The sequence below is a fragment of the Filicampus tigris genome, chromosome 7 (genome assembly GCF_054856515.1).
Source record: "Filicampus tigris isolate MCC_2025a chromosome 7, RoL_Ftig_1.0, whole genome shotgun sequence".
NCBI lineage: Eukaryota > Metazoa > Chordata > Actinopteri > Syngnathiformes > Syngnathidae > Filicampus > Filicampus tigris.
The window spans coordinates 17,676,457-17,693,354 of record NC_141223.1 but is presented as its reverse complement, the minus strand read 5'-3'; the positions used below and the strand labels follow the sequence as shown (position 1 = coordinate 17,693,354).

The 16,898-nt window shown below is 37.2% G+C and overlaps 1 protein-coding gene and 1 long non-coding RNA gene across 2 annotated transcripts; one reads left to right on the top strand and one right to left on the bottom strand.

Moving 5' to 3' along the window:
- The first annotated feature begins 4,295 nt into the window (after positions 1–4,295).
- il10ra (interleukin 10 receptor, alpha) lies at positions 4,296–11,349 on the top strand. The gene is made up of 7 exons (XM_086036884.1): positions 4,296–4,580; positions 5,621–5,741; positions 5,846–6,015; positions 7,011–7,168; positions 7,242–7,404; positions 8,301–8,419; positions 9,032–11,349. The coding sequence occupies exons 1-7, from the start codon at positions 4,487–4,489 to the stop codon at positions 9,788–9,790; spliced, it is 1,584 nt and encodes a 527-aa protein (XP_085893010.1). The 5' UTR covers positions 4,296–4,486; the 3' UTR covers positions 9,791–11,349.
- Positions 11,350–13,500: 2,151 nt separating this feature from the next.
- Positions 13,501–16,159, bottom strand: LOC147144965 (uncharacterized). The gene is made up of 4 exons (XR_015087482.1): positions 15,969–16,159; positions 13,960–14,094; positions 13,853–13,880; positions 13,501–13,771 (listed from the first exon to the last, which is right to left on the bottom strand). It is a non-coding gene; the product is annotated as an uncharacterized LOC147144965 (long non-coding RNA).
- Between the last annotated feature and the right edge of the window lie 739 nt (positions 16,160–16,898).

Here is a 16,898-nt window from a genome sequence, read left to right as displayed (position 1 = left end):
AGTTCACACACCTGCCCAACTGGTTTCCTTCTAGCCGTAGACCACTACAGCTGGTTCAGTGGGCTGAACTCAATTGTGTGGCTCAAGAGAAACCAGTTGATCTGTCAGTGTTTGTGCTTTTTTCCACATAGGAGGAAGCACATTGAAACTAAAGAATCAGACCAAAATTCAACCTTGGTTTCATTGCACCATAACACAGACACATGTTTGGGAGATTTCAAGTGTGTTTTTGCAAAAAAATTTAAATCAAGGTTGAAGTTTCAGGCCACAATTCACCTAAAAGGCGTGATTGGTTCAAATAATACAACATTATTCGTAACCAAAAGAACACTGATCGTACCAATAGTGAAGCCTGGTCTTGGCGGTATCATGCTTTGGTGTTGTTTTTAACTAAGGTGGAGGGAATTATGAACAGTTCTGAAGTCAGTGTTAGCATAAAACCTTATACCGTCGCTCCCTGCCTGCAACACACCTGATTCAACTGATCCGCTCATCAGCAAGCTTTGGCCAAGCCTGATAACGATCGTGATGGAAAACAGGATAGATAGGGGCTCTTGAGAACTGGACTTGAGCACCCCTGGTCTAATACTGGTAAAAAAAAAAAAAAAAAACAGGAAAAGCCTACTATAGCAGCTGAAACATATTTGGGGTTAATCAGAAACACTTTAAATGGTGGCAGGTGTGTGCCGAGTACTATTTAACATGAATTTGAATCTGATTTTTGAACATTGCTACATTCCCAGTTCGAAGAGGGTGTACACACTTGTGAAACCACATTACCTCAGTTGTTTGATTTTACTTCCCCTCTGTAAAAGATTTCTCGGTCTCGTTTTTTGGCATCACAAAAAAATGGAATTTGAAAACATTTGTTGGATTTTACTTCCCCTCTGGAAAAGATTTCTTGGTCTCGTTTTTTGGCATCACAAAAAAAATGGAATTTGAAAAGTGGTGTGTAGTCTCTTTGCATTCTGTATGTGTATACATACATATATGCACACATACATACATATACATATGTGTGTACGTATATTTATATATATATATATATACACACACACACACATGACTTTTCTCAATTTAAATACGCCATCAGGGGGCAGCACAATAGTATAGTTTGTGATGGCTTGACTACCTGTCCCTCAGTTCTGTTCAAGTATCCTTAATCACAATTTTGATTTATTAGGAAATGATTTCAGAATGATTTTAAAACTTGTTTTATAATGAAAAGAACAGCAAACATCATAAACCTAACTGTTATCTAAAAATATTTATTTTTCACATTACCGTCCACAAACTACAACATTTATGAACAAAACGCACGTACGCACACACAGTGGCGACTGCTTTAAACTGTGAAATAAAACAATAAAAAGCAGTAATGTATTCGTTGACAAAACTTGTACTATCCGTTCTCATTACATTCTCAGCCATAGTAAATGTTGCACACTAACACGGAAGCGTTTTCTGCCTTGATGACTGGGATAACTTATTTACAATATGCAGTATTGCTAACAGCTAAATAAATGGCATTGTGGGAAACTTCATTATAACTGTTTATTTCAGTAGTTCATTTATTAGTTTATTCAAAAAGTAAAATTCATATAGTATATAGATTATCAAATAGACCAGTGATTCTCAACTGAAGTGTTGGGACCCAAAAGTGGGTTGCGAACCCATTTTGTGTAGGTTGCGGACAGCTAGTAAGGAAAAAAAATTAATGTAGTCTTAGTTTGATTTTTCTGATACAGTACAGAGGCATAGCTACTTTAGTTCCCACATAATTAACATAATTAGGCAAGAAAATGCGGGTCCCAGAGTGTCAACTATTGAGAACCACTGATAGACAATATAAACATTGGAATATTTCATTATTTTATTTTCGTTTTACAATTTGGATGATTTGCACTTACAGCTAACAAATATCAGGAATTCATCATGTGTCACCTTCCAAACCGTTTATCCTGTACAAAGTCGCGGGGAGGTGCTGGAGCCTATCCCAGCTGATAATGGGCGAAAGGCAGACTACACCCTGAACTGGTCGCCAGCCAGTCGCAGGGCACACACACACAGACACCGTCACTGAGCGGGAACCGATCCCACGCTGCCCGGACACAACTCAGGTGTGTGTACCACTACACCATCAGTGACATCAGGAATTCATTATCTCATATTACGATACTACATAAAAACAACAAAAAATTTGACTTAATATTGACATTTCTTGGGAATGGCGTTATGAAAAGTATGTTCATAATGTGTTTAATGAATATGTATAATAGGAGTTTCACTTTTTGAATTTAAGTATTGAAATTGATGAACTTTTCTATCATACTCTAATTTATTCAGATCCACCCATAAATACAAGCACAGATGATATTTTATGATATTCACCCAACTAGAGTATTTTATAAATAACATTTATTAAATGTGTCATTAATAGAAGCATAAGTACGTGTTGAGTCAGTTTGCTTCGCAGCAGTTTCCTTTTCTGTATGCTGATCAAGGGGAAAAAAAAACTGAAAAGGTGAGAAACTGAAGGGGAAGCTGGGGTTGATGACATTTAATGTAAAATCTCTTTCTTTTAAACCGAATGACAAAAACAAGTGAGGGAAAAAAAAAGAAGAGAAGCTCCCCTTGCCCAATGGACAAATGCTGAAGGATGCTAAAGACTGGTGCTATTAAAGCTGCACGCAAATCATCTGTTTAACCAGAAAGTAAAATCGAATAAGTTGATCCACCATGACCCTTGTGTGACTTTAAGGATGAATTAATTATTAAGTCCAGAGTTTGTAAAACATTTAAACCTGTTTGAAGTCAAATGTGTTGACCGAAATAGATTATTGATACTAAAAGAAGAAATGATTAAACCATCTTAATTTACCAACAACTATACATCTATGTGCATTTGCACAACATATGACTCATTTTCTTATAAAATCAGTGGAAACGGACAGACGTGATCAATGAGTAAAAAAGGGATTTTCATATGTGGTGTAAAGATAAGGTTGTGAGCTATTCTGTGCAGACTGTGCTTTGAAAAAATGCCAAATAGTTAAATATGAATCATTTCCCTCCCTGTCCAAAGAGGCATACACACCAAAGAGCCACACAGACCATCAGTGATGTCCAGGTTATTCTGTAATGAATTTAGAATAATAGCATTCATTTACTTTGAAATTAGTAATTATTTTGGTACAAATGAGAGGAAAAAAAACCCATTTCAACCATTATTTTTGGAAGGTGACAGAATTCCCTTCCACTTCTGTCCAAAACGTGACCAGCTTCAGCTCTTCAGCCTGCCCAAATCCATACTTCAATCTAATCTGCTGGGTCAAAATAATTAACCTAACCTTGGATAAAAGGTTAGAAAACAACCCAGCATTCTTTGTTTTTTGTCTGCATATAAAAGCCACAAATCCTAAATCAGGGGTGGCCCAAGTCCGGTCCTCAAGAGCCCCTATCCAGCCTGTTTTAGGTCCCTATCTTTGTGTTAAATTAAATTAAAGATGTAATCACATTTTGATTGTTTTATTTAAAGGGGAAGTCAACCCAAACATGTTTTTTAAGAATATGTTCTATGCAGGCCCACTAGTTGAAACACAGCATTCGGATTAATATTGTGTTTGTAGAATATGAGTTAAGCAACAAAATCCACCCGTTGTTAGCCATCCCTGGGGGCAGCCATTTTGTCACTTCTGTCGCCTGAAAATGATGTCACACGCCCTCAGGGCACATATAACGACCAATCATAGCTCCGCTTCAGAAAACAGGTGAGCTGTGATTGCTCGTTACCTGAGCAACTGTGAAGTCATTTCAGTCAGCAGAAGTGACAAAATGGCCGCCCCCTGAAATGGCTAAAAATGGGTGGATTTCGCTGCTTAACTTATATTTCATATTAATCATATTGCCTTGATTCAACTAGTGGGCCTGCATAGAAGATTTTCTTGAAAAATATGTTTGGGTTGACTTCTTTTTTAAGGTCTATTGCGGTGGTATATAAATGAAAATATCCTAAAACCTCTGACACTGTGCAAATACTTGTGGACTTAAATGAAGGTGATGTAACAAATCCTTTAAAACGAGATGAACGGGGAAAGTCCTAAAGTTTTGTGTCTCGTCTCACGTAAAATGTTCTGCGAAAGCCATTTGCAGAAGTGCATCACGTGATACATTTTTGCTGAAGAGTCCACGCAATGAGAGAGAGAAGCAAAAGAGGAAGGTAAAATCTTGTTGGGACCTTTGAGTGAGCATCACAACAGGAAACGAGTCATGTGATGGGAAGGAGGGAAGTTCAGCAGAGGATGGTTTTTGGAGAGTTCTTTGAAAAGCGAGCTGCCTCCTCTTCTTCATCTTCTTTACATCTCAGATGAACACCAACACATCAGAGCAGACAAGTCTCAGAAATGGTTCGGTTCTATTGTTTTCGATGGTGCATGGAATAAGGGACTAAATCAAAGGCTTTTGGATGATGACACTTTGGAACTGAATGATGACATCTGTGAAAATACCAGGAATGGCTATGAGCAACAAAACACTTGTTCTTGCTCTTGTGCTTCTTTCTATCATCAATTATGTGTCAGGTAACAACAACTTTGTTGTTATGTTCAAATGTCTTACGTTTAGTTTTTAATATTACGTACTTTGTTTCCATTGTGATTGTTTTTAAAGTGTCCAATATATAAAATTGAGTGAAGTATTAACGTACGGTGCGCTTTTTCCATACAATGTTATGTTACAATATTTCCCAAAATAGAATAAATCAAGGCTGTCAAAGTTAAAGCATTAACTATGGAGAATAATTTAAATTTTATATCGCACTTATATATCACAAAAATGACTCAGTTAACTCAGTTTTATTTACTTCCTGTAGCAGCTGACCTCTGCTCAACGTACAGCCAAACGTAGAGGAGAGTCACTGTCGCGGAGGCGGACTTTGAAGTAGTTTCATTTTAAAAAAATTGCTCGATGGCTCATTGGAGAAATCCAAAATAATTGGTACACTTTGCAAAGCCAAATTCAAATATCATATTAGTCGTATATCTTTGGTGCATCAATCAACATTTGTATGTAACAGGTAAATAATCATATTCAAAGATCAAAGAAAGAGATTTTACTCAAGTAAATTCGTAAAAAAGTGTAGTTGAAAAATACAATTAATCGCAATCATGTAAAATTTTGCGATTAATTAGTAAAACATTTTAATTGCTTGACAACACTGGAATATATATATATATATATATATATATATATATATATATATTATATATATATATACATATATATATATATATATATATATATATATATATATATATATATATATATATATATATATGCAAAATCAAACATATAAGGAACCTCAAGAGAGAAAAAATAAAAATAAAAGTTGTTTTTTGTTGTTGTTGTTGTTTCGTGTGCACCCGGAAACGTTTTCTTGTGAGCTTCAAAACGTTTTTGGTGGTCATGCGAAAAGTTTTTGGTGTTCGCGCGAAAGGTTCCTGGTGTGCCCGAGAAGACTTTCTGGTGCACTCATAACTTTTTTTTTTTTTTTTTATTCTCTTATGTTTTTATATTTATTGACTCCAAAATGTTGATTTGAGTTTTTTCTTTGTAAATACAGGAGTGGGTGTCCCTTGGGTTGACGCACTGTCTGTGAATGTTGTGGATGACGAGGTTGTTGTCCTTTGGAAGCAACCTCGAAACACCACATCTGACATCCATTACAATGTACAGATGGCAAAGTATGTTTTCAACTTTAATAATAATCTGACGTAACATCCCAGTCACCAAGATCAGTGTATTTTGTAGTATTTCATTTATTGACAGATATTTTTTGCGCTATCAGGCTTGCTGGTGAATGGGCCATGGTGATCAGCTGCACAAGGATTACAAATACCTTCTGCGACGTAAGCGGACTTATACGTGACTACGGAACCGGCTATAAGGTCAGGGTCCAGACGGTAGACAGAAACAACGTGTCAGTGTGGACGGTGAAGAAATTCCTCCCAAATGCAAGTAAGCAACACTATCTTTTCGTACGTTCTAGTATGCTGTGGTATCTTATGTTGTGTTGGACCTTACAAAACGTAGGTTGTGAAACCATAATAGTTGCGGGGGAAAAGGTTTTGTCATTTTGCAATGAGTTATTTTAAATTAGGTGGAGTTATGTTAAGATAGGATAGGTTAATATTCTTCAAAGAAATTCAAGTTTGTTATGTTGTGTTTTGATGGGCTATGTCATGTTTTCGCATATTACATTTTATTTTGTTACTTTATCCAAATCTGTTCCCTGGTCACTATTTTTGACAGTTTACGCGATGTTCTTACACTAAGTAATGCTATGAGTCACTGCATTATTCTAATTTATATAATGTTAATAATCCACCAAGGTTTTCTAATTTATGTTATGTTTATGTTTTCGTATGCAATGTTATGTTATGGTATCAAAAACACATTTTGGTAACAATAATAATAACAATAATAATAATAATAATAATGATAATAATAATAATCTGTTGTTTTCTTATGTTAGGCTGTTAAATTCTGTTACATTATGTTGCATTGCATTATGCAAAACAGTTCTCTGGTCGCTGTTTATCTCATGTAGCTAAGTTATGTTGCATTGAGTTACGGTAAACTTTGTTATTACATGACATTATGACATGATGTAATGCGAGTGTCAGGACCCATCACTGCCCCAGGGTCGGTTATGAAATATTGAAGTTGTTACCGCTGACAAGATTTCTGAGTTTCGTTTCATAAAATGACACATAATCTATTTAATTGATTTTGACAACATTCTATTGAGGGTAAGGCTCTAGCCCAAGGAAGTATCGATTGCATTTCCTTGATTAATATATTTTCTTGGGTTACTTTGAAATTTCAGTTGTTAAAAGTTATGGTTTATTATGTTATAACATTCAGCCCCAGACCTCAGCCCTAGTTTTTCAATTTTTTTTTTTTTTTTTTTGTGAGCGCTTCCGTAAGGATCTTCTTTGCTTACCTCACAGGCAACTTGCAACCTCCTTCCTTCATCTTATACGCAACCTCCAGCACTATAACAGTCTGTATTCATCAAAAACCTATCCTCAGAAAGCTCTTTCCTTTTGGGGTTACTTACATCATCCACCTGGAGGAAAAAAGTAGAAATGAAAAAGTGGAAGTAAAAGTAAGTTTTGATGGAAAAATTCAAGAAATTAGTCAAATTATGCACTGACCTTATTGTTATTCGAATTTTACAGGAGACAATAGCGTACCTAACAGATGGCGTGGATCAGGGATCTAAAACTTTCACTTCTCTCCGGTGGGGGGTCGAGTACTGCATCAGTATCATGGTGGAGGGAAACGGTGCTTTGTCCAGGAGCAGTTTATCCCCAGAACAATGCCTATTGCTTCCAGAGCAAGGTGAGCAAAACAATATGGCAAAGTATATTATTTTCCGATAGCTAATGTCAAATTACTAGGGATGTAACAAGTAATCGAAAATCGATTTAAAATCGGTTAATCGGGACGAATCGATTAATTGATTCGAGAACTCAATTACTTGATTCGAAAATATGATTACATTCATCTAAAAAATGATGTCTTGAAACGTTTTTTTCATTCCAGATGCATAGCACAGTTTGAATGTGTAGATCAAATTATGCGCTTGCACCAAAAATCATTGCATATTGCGTTTGTGGATGGCTGCAGAACCACACTAATGCACAGAGACAGCATTTTTTTACAAATCAAACCAAATCGAAAATCGGGAACTTAAAATCAAAAATCTAATCAAATCGGAGCTTGAGTGAATCGTTACATCCCTACAAATTACTCTAACCCTTATAAAATATTTTTTAAACTGTAATTTATAGTCATTTTTACAAGTAACATTCTTAACTGCTTTAAATGTAGAAAGAGAAGTTAAACACTGCATAGTAAAATTAAGCAAAACTTGAATAAACTGCTCACTACATGTTTCTGTTAGCTTATTGGCTAGTTACCTAGGTAGCGCAGAAACTCAGTAGATCACGTTAGCATCGAAAATTGAAAATAAAGTTACACTTGTTCACTATTTTCAATGTGCCTAAATACACAATTTTCCTCAAACTAATTTATTCAACACGATGTGGAAAAAAATGCTTTTGAGGCTATGTATTTGTTTAGTATTTATTTATTGCTCTAGTTTATCTTACCATCTTGAGCTATGCTAACTGGCTAATGAAGAAATGATTCCTGTACTAGAAAGGCCAAAATGTATTTTGAAACACATCAGTTGGGACAAATATTTAAAGAAAACTATTTGTGCTTCTTTCCAGAATGGCTCATAATTTCAGTGACGTCCCTGACGGTTATGGGTGTGCTGGCTCTGGCAGCCATTTCAGCATTCGGTCTGCTTTGTCACCTGAAACGCCCAGCAAAAATGCCTGCTGCATTGGTATGCAAACAGAAAACATACTCTTAAAACTCACAATTAATGCCAGGTGACCATATTTTGGCCTTTAAAAAAATGGGTGAGGGGTAGGCGTTTGCATAAGCGGTTATTCATCGCCATGGCAACGTATGGTTAGCAATTAGCAAGCCCAAAAAATGCATCTCACTATTTCCTTAATAGTTGACAAATACTGTAGGTAGGATGTAGTTTCAGCGCGTTCAGTGGACAAACCGACAGAGTCTGAGAATGGAGATTTTTCACAATTTAACTGATTGGGGTTTTTTTTCACAATTTCTAAGCCTCATTTTATGTACTTGGTGTTTTTTTAATCATTCAAATTTGGCAGGCTTGTTAACTCTTTCCTGTGGTGTGTCAGTTTTTTTAAGATGTTTATTTTCAATTTACAGAGACTTTAACATGATATAATGGTTACGAGAGTTGATTTTCTGAAGAGGAACTTTGACCTCAATTAAATTGCCTTCTAATCCCGGTCAGAGGCTATGACATGGTCTAGACAAAGAGGATGTGTACAATTTAGAAAACAGCAGAGTAAAATATCACAAAGGGCACAATTTGAATATGAACCAAGGCTCATTCTCTCTTCTCTCTTACTAGAAATCCCCTGTGCCTGGCTGGCATTCCCTGACTTTCAGAGACGGACCAATTGAAGTGGTCACAGACAAAGGTTGGTTCCTGTCTGGCAGCAGAAATGAAGTGAAAAACTCTGCCGAAATCCCTCAAAACAAGGCTGCACTTCACATTTTGAGAAAACATGACGACAGGACGAGCCTGGACAGCGGCGTTAGCATGGAGTGCAACGCTACAGAAAAACAAGACAGAAGTCCACAAAGGAGACAAGAGGATAGTGGCTGTGGGAGTATGGGAGAGACAGCGTATCCCCTTCAGGACGACACAGGTCATACGAGGTGGAAAGAGAGCGGAGTGGGACTCGGGTTGCGACTGGAATCCACTACCGTGAACACGATGGGAGAGGGGAGTGGATCCCTCAAAGAGTTTGACAGTTATCGCAAGCAGGGCCCTGCACTGCAGACACATCACGACCAGGGGTCTGAACAGATCCTTCCGAGTCTAGTTTTGGCTGAAGTGGTCCCGGGCTACCGGGCGGGGCCTCAGTCATGTATCTGCTCTGGTGCAGCTCGGTGCTCCTGGTGCCTCAAACGCATCGTCCACGAGGCCACAGAGATTCAAAAGCACGGAAGCGTGTTGAGCATTGAAAACTTTTCAAATGATACAAGGACACGGAGAGAAACAACAGAGGGTTTCCCTTTGCTAACTGCTCTGACACAAGGGATAGACCGCAACATGAACACTGTGGCCATTTCGCTTTGCGACTTGCAGCTGGATACTGACTGATTCACTAGGGACACCTTTCAAAATATGCTGACAAAAATAACTGCTGCTTTGGAATAATACTCCCTTTCCCCCCTGTGTATTTGAGTCATTTGTGGGGGAGAAGGGTGTTGAAGAAAACAATGTGAGTAGGAAATACAAGCAAAAACATGCTTATAGGAAGGAAATGTAACAGTAAAAGACATTTCAAACTGAATGTCTCGCATCTGCCGAAAGGGAAGTGGGCCAGCCCAGAAGTGAAACCATTGTGGAAATTTACGCAGACATGCGCGGCAGCTCGTTTCTGGTCTTTCCTCAACTCTTACAGGACGAAACTGTCAGAAGTGTTTTGACATTGCATTTTGCTCAAGATCAATTGACGTGTCAGGGCCAGACATCATGCGGAAATATTTCCCTTATTACAAGTACTGTATACTTAACCCTTGCATACTGCTTGATAAGTTTTAACGTTTGACAAGTGTCATTCTTTCACTCTGAAATGTATGTTTTTTCCTAAACTGACCTGATCAAATGAAAATATTGAAGAATTCCATTCCCCCCAAACATGTTTACATACGCTGAGGTGTCACATTTGACCCATATTCCCTAAAATGAGTATTAGAAAATTGCAAATAGAGGACTTGCTGGTCATCTTGCCATAAATGTTTAATTTCTATGAGACATTGGTAACAGTGTTCAAGAGGGATCTTGAAATAATCCAGAGAACTGTCTGTGTCCCACAGAAACAAGCACCTTGTTGGTCTTTGAAGGGTCATGGAAAAAGTACATGTCTTCGTAAAATAGCTCATCACACTGTTTGATAGAAGACTTTTTTTTTCTTTCAAAAACGAGTGGCGTAAAAATAGGACAGGCTATTAATACACTTTTGATCGATCTGTAGTTCATAAGTTGATATAGACAATTATAATGAGGATATTCTTAGCGCGGGTCAAAACTGAGTTGAAACATATGCGTGCAAGGAAAATTAACAGAATGTAAGGGTTCATTCTGTGATCTTTTCTATCTGATCTTTCCTTGTTTGCAATATTTGGAAGTCACGTGAAATGAAAAGAGAGGCCTAGATGTATTGTTTTCACTGACATGCTTTGACAGCGAAACTTGCCACAGCTTGCTGCCCTGTTTGCAAATCCTCCTCTAGAAACAAAGAAGTACATCAGGCCCACAAAGTCTTCAAAATGTAATGTAAAAAAAAAAAAAAGCAATAGATGAGTTCAGAGTTCATGGCTAACATTGCATTTGTGAATTTCAGAAAACCTCCCCCCTGAGAAATCTCTAAAAAATGGCTAATCTTCAATAAAACACTTATGCCACCATACTTATTGTGCATTTTCTTGAGGAGCAGACATTTTTTAGGGGACTATTTATGCGATATGTGTTTAATATTGGGATTCAAAACCAATCTGATTAATATATTTTTCCAGATGTAGAGAGACGTTCTAGTCTCCCTGTATATATGTGAGAGTAATTGTGAGATTAATTGTAATTATGTCTCCTCATTCTTTATTTGAAATATTCGTATTATGTATTTATTTATTTTTAATAAAAGCCATGTGAACTGAAAATGTATTGTATTCATGACCTGAGACAGTGAACATGACCAACATTTACTTCGCTCTATGAAAATCTTCCCATAGAAACAGAAAAGCAGACTGACAAGAGATCATTTCCTCTTTCAAGAAACAGCTTGTTTTAAAAGAAGACAACAGCATCATCACAGCATAAAACATGTTTTATTACCCAAGCAGATTTTTAATATATAGGGTGTCACAAAAAATGAGAACTTTTTAACAATCCAATAAAACCAAGTGTGATGGAAGAAAAATATTTTATTATAGCAACTGAAACCTTACAATAGGCCATTTTGGAAACAATGATGGAATTTAATGTTGTTTTTCTTTTTAATTGTCCTGTAGATGGCGTCCTCCTGTATGAATGCAGTCAAAAACTCCTGTTTTTTGGGGGTCACCATGTTTCACTGTCCAATAAAAACCATGTAACCCCACATTTTTTATTATTATTACTATTATAATTGTGGACAATTGACAATATTTTAATCCAAATAAAAAAACAACAACATTTTTTCCCCCAAAAAAACTACCACGACACAAACAGGAGAGATCAAAAAGAGAATACTGAAATGAAGATGAAAATAATTTGTAAATGTGTTGAAAAGTGGCGATATGCAGCATTTTAATTTGTTCCGTGACCACACTCGTAACTCAAAACAGTCATCTCTCAAAACATCTTTCCCCATTAACATGAATGGAAATGCCATTCGGACGTTCTCAGCCTGCTCCCAAAAAATGTTACTAACGTTTTTAATAAGAAAAATTGCACTCTATGATTTTGGACTTCATCATAACACTCAGTAACGACTTTAATAAAAATAGAATGTAAAGAATTCAACAGTTTTAGACATTTTTTTTTTGCTCCAATTCAATGCTCCTTCTGGTGTGCGCGCTTTGGCCACTCATACAGATATATAGTACATGGAGCCAGTCAAATCTCCTCAGTAAACTGCAGTAATACTGTAGTAGGTTTTTTATTTTTTAGTTTGGAGAAGATAAAGAATATGTTTGTGACTGTTCCTATATTATCTGTCTAAATGTATTGTTCCACTGTTTGTTTCAAATTCAATTTCAATTTTCCGTTGCTTAAAGGGTTATAGCAGGTAGACACTGCTGCTATTCATTCGCCTATCTATGGCGTTTTATATTGTGTGTTAACATTAGGCTAGCGCCCTTTCCTAAGGCAAAGTTATGTGGTTGCTTTAAATACACAATGTGTAATTCTGTGTGTGTGCGTGTGTGTGTGTGTTTAACTATTTAGTACCATTGAAATGGACAGAGACGGGCAATCTGTCACAAGAACGGAACGGTCCGTCCATCCCGGATGGACGCCCGTTTTGGAGACAAAGGACGGAGGAAGATAAATTTTTCAAAAAGGACGGATTAAGCAAGGACAGAAGTGGGTTTTCGGACGTCCCTGTAATCGTCCCTAACCAGGTCAAGTACCGACTGACGTGTAGTGTTGGGTTCTTTTAACCCATTACAGCCTGAAGCACTTCGTGAGACATCTCTATTAAACCTACGGTCATCTTTGGAGTCACCCTTGAAAACCTGACGTTATTGCCACCTAAAAAATAACTAATATATCAGCTCCTGCAGCAGATAGAAACATAATTCCAAAAGAATTTGAGAGCTTACACATACGGCTTTCACACGTTTATTAATCACCCACCCATAGTGTTTATATGTATGTGTATACATTATGTATACTTGTACAGTGTACATGTATACATAATGTATACACATACATAATGACACCCACCCATAGTGTTTATACATGTATACATATGTATAAATGTACAGTGTGTTTATATATACATATATATATATATATATATATATATATATATATATATATATATATATATATATATACATACATACATACAAACATATTTTTTTTGCAATGATGTTGTGGTTGAAGACAGAAAGCAATGACCTTTGGAGGTGGTGTTTTTTATTTTTTAATCAGCCGAAGCATCTGAAACCTTTTACAGAGTCATTTTATGAGAAAAGCAGTGAGTCATTGCAGTTCCAGTACTGTGTCAAAAAGAGAGCAGGTGTGTAAAATTTGGAGGTGAGCAAATTGCTGTTGCTTGTGTTCTCCGGTTTTATCAAATGAAAAACATTGCATTATTACCAATGTGGTTGTTCCATTTTCTTTTATTTGTCATATTTTCAATACAGGCAGGGAGTTTCAGTAGCACAGTAGCATTTTGCATGACACGGTGACATCAGTGCAACTGGTCACATCATACAAAGAGTCCAGGCAGCTTTTAAGGTAAATTCCGTTTCATCCCCTTCAAACGTCAATCACATATTATGAAGATGATTTTTCTTTTCTTTTCAATGACAAAGTCATTTTTTGAAGCCACTGATGGTGAAAGGAGAGGGAGATTTTTTTAAGCCAACCTTTCTGTGGAGAGAAAGTTTAAAGTTACTCATGCATAACAAACCCTTTGAATAGAATTTTCATTTATGTACGTAATATACTCACATGAGTACTCTGTCTGTCAATGGGCGTTCTACAGAGACAAAAGAAGGTGCTTATGTGATCTTGTGAGAACAAAACCTAAGAGGAAAAGGGTTTCCTGATTTGCTTACCTTTCTTCTTGCAGCAGTTTTTGCAAGCTTTGCACTTGTACTTGTAGCAGAACTGCACAATGGCGATGGTGAAGAGGATGGCCAGGACGCCAAACCCCACAGCCACCCCCACCGCCGTGGGGTTTACCCTACTTCCTGACAACATGTACACACAGAGATTAGGCCATGATAAATAATACGTTCACGGTTCACTATCAGGAACGATTTTAACTCCAAGGCGTCTTCAATTAACTTTAAAAATGTTCCCATTGATTCAACTGCTTGTCTATAGAATGCTGCTCTGGTTTCAGTGACACTGTCAAAGAGATATTTATTTATCAAGATATTTATTATTTTGGTTTTAATCTGATGTTTGTCTTTGTGTGCCCTGCGATTGGCTGGCAACCAATTCAGGGTGTTCCCCGCCTACTGCCCGAAGACAGCTGGGATAGGCTCCAGCACGCCCCGCGACCCTTGTGAGGATAGGCGGTATCGATAACGGATGGATGGATGGATGGATGGATGGTTTTAATCTACAATGGTGTAGAACTGAAGAACTGCATCACAATTTTGAAAGCAAAGCCGATCTCGGTGCAGTCCAACCCACCCGCAAAGTACCAGTAGATAGTTGCCAGGCACATTTATTTACTCAACTGCAGTCTATTTGAGGAGAGGAGGCCTTTATTTGATTACTGCATTTCCTCAAATCGAAGACGCCACTGTAATAGATGCCGTCCCAATTAGGCACTGGGTATGCTATCCACTTATGGCAAATAAACACCTCCCTCAAGTAGATAAAAAGGGGTACATTTGTTATCATTTTCATCGATGCTATCGTCATAAAAGAGTGGTACCTATCGAGACATGCCATTTTACAGTGAACCACACTTTATCACAGGAGTTTGCCTTTAAGACCCACCCGCGATTGATGAAAAGCCATAGAGAGCCCATTTAATTCAGTGATTCTTTTGGATACCACTTGAAAAGAGTAAGCACATGTACCAATAGTGTCACACTGAATTCTAATAAAAGTAATGTTTCTTAATGCTAACATATAATGCCAAATACAGGCTAACAAAAGAGCATTACATACACTAATACTCATAGGCAGTGGCAGTCCTAGCTTGAAAGGTGCCCTGTGTGTGTACTTTGTTGTTGCACAAGCGTAGCACACAACACTGAAGCACATGATCCTAAATGCAGTCTTGTCTGTATATTACAAAAATCCATGAAAAAAAACGCTGTTTAAAAATCTGCAATATAGCTGGGGATGCAAAGAATTACCTATGATACAGTGTGGGCTTCGCTGTGATCCGATAGATTAAAGTGTGAAGTTGTACCACATTTTGTAAACACAGCATTGAAGATAAGCGTTCCGGTAGATTTTGACGTAGTCACTTGACATTGCCGGGAGATGCACTATGTGTCTATTTTGTCTGCCTCAGTTTTTGTCGTTTTACTGCATTTCTCAATAATAGTCCTTATTGTTTTTGTTTTAAACTCCTCTTTTATCTGACATAAATTGTGGTACACAGCGAACATTGCTTTAATAGTACCGGGATATAAAAATATATATAAGAATAACAGATGCCCAACACAATAAATACCAACACTTATCAGCAGTTCAGTAATTAAACGCCCCCGGCGACTATTTCCGGAAATAATTGCTTGTGGATAACATACTTGTCTATTAGCGTTAGATCCAGATAGAATATTAAAAAAAGACTAGTATAGAATATGGTACAACCACGGTAATACAACATAATGTTATCTCTCTGACATCGTCAATAAAAAACAAAAAGAGAATTGCCATTATAAAGTTGGATGTTATCTCAATGTTGAAGTCATAATTCACATTCAATACATTTAGGTGACTGTAGAATCAAATTGTATTATACTGTACACACACAGTAACTCTCGAAAATGAATCCAGAAATACATTACAACTTGTTGAACATCTAAGAAGTGCGACGGAGTCACACTATGTCGTCACACTACTCAACAAAAAACAAGTCATAAGCATGTCTTACCATTACTGCCCATAGCGGTTGACCTTCCGATCCCTCGGATGCCGGCTCTCCTCCCTTGACTTCAGCAAAGTTTCTATCTGATAAGTGATGGATCAATTTTTAAAGATCAAAACCAAATATTGCCTTCTGTGCTTTCTTCCTACATCTTACATCTGACCGTTGGTGTTCCCCATACCAGGCATTTTTCAAAACCGGTCCGCCTGCCGTGTTGTTGTCGTCTTTCTTCCTTTCATATGATAATGTGGGAAGTGGATCATGCTCCTTTGTTGTGATTGGCAGCTCTTTCTTTACAATTCAACCCAGTGAAGTACTTTGACACTCTATCGAGTGGTGACATTTGAGCAGAAACTCAAATGTGTTCTGTGAATTTGCTTTCTCAATTTCTAAATAAATGACGTTTGTAAGGGGTGTGAGAACCTTCAAGTGATCTTGAGATGCGGGGCATATAAAAGGCATTAGCCAAAATATATTTCAAATGAAATTATAAGTACAATTCAGTGTACAACGCAGCAACGATATTAGAGCAGAAGATGCAGAACTGGTGTCAAGCCATCAGTGCCGTGTGCATTTGTGATCAGTTACCATCATCAACGCCAGTCATCCTACATTATTTTAACTACCCGTATACACACAAATAAAGTGAATCTTCGCAAAATCATTGGATTTGGGTCAAATTATAGTACATTTCCAGGAAAGAAAAGCACATTTGAAGTCATATTACGTGTACTTGAAATGATGTCATCAAGTATCAGTGTAGATCACTGAGTTTGCATGATGAGCACAGCAGTACACTTTTCCATTCCTCACCTGATAGCAGTTTCCTTCAACTCTTGGCGAGGGGGCAGCTGAGAACACAAAACAACTCTCATATTGCCGGTGAATAAAAATACAAATAAATGCAATGCAATTTTTATGTCAACATCGGCCGAC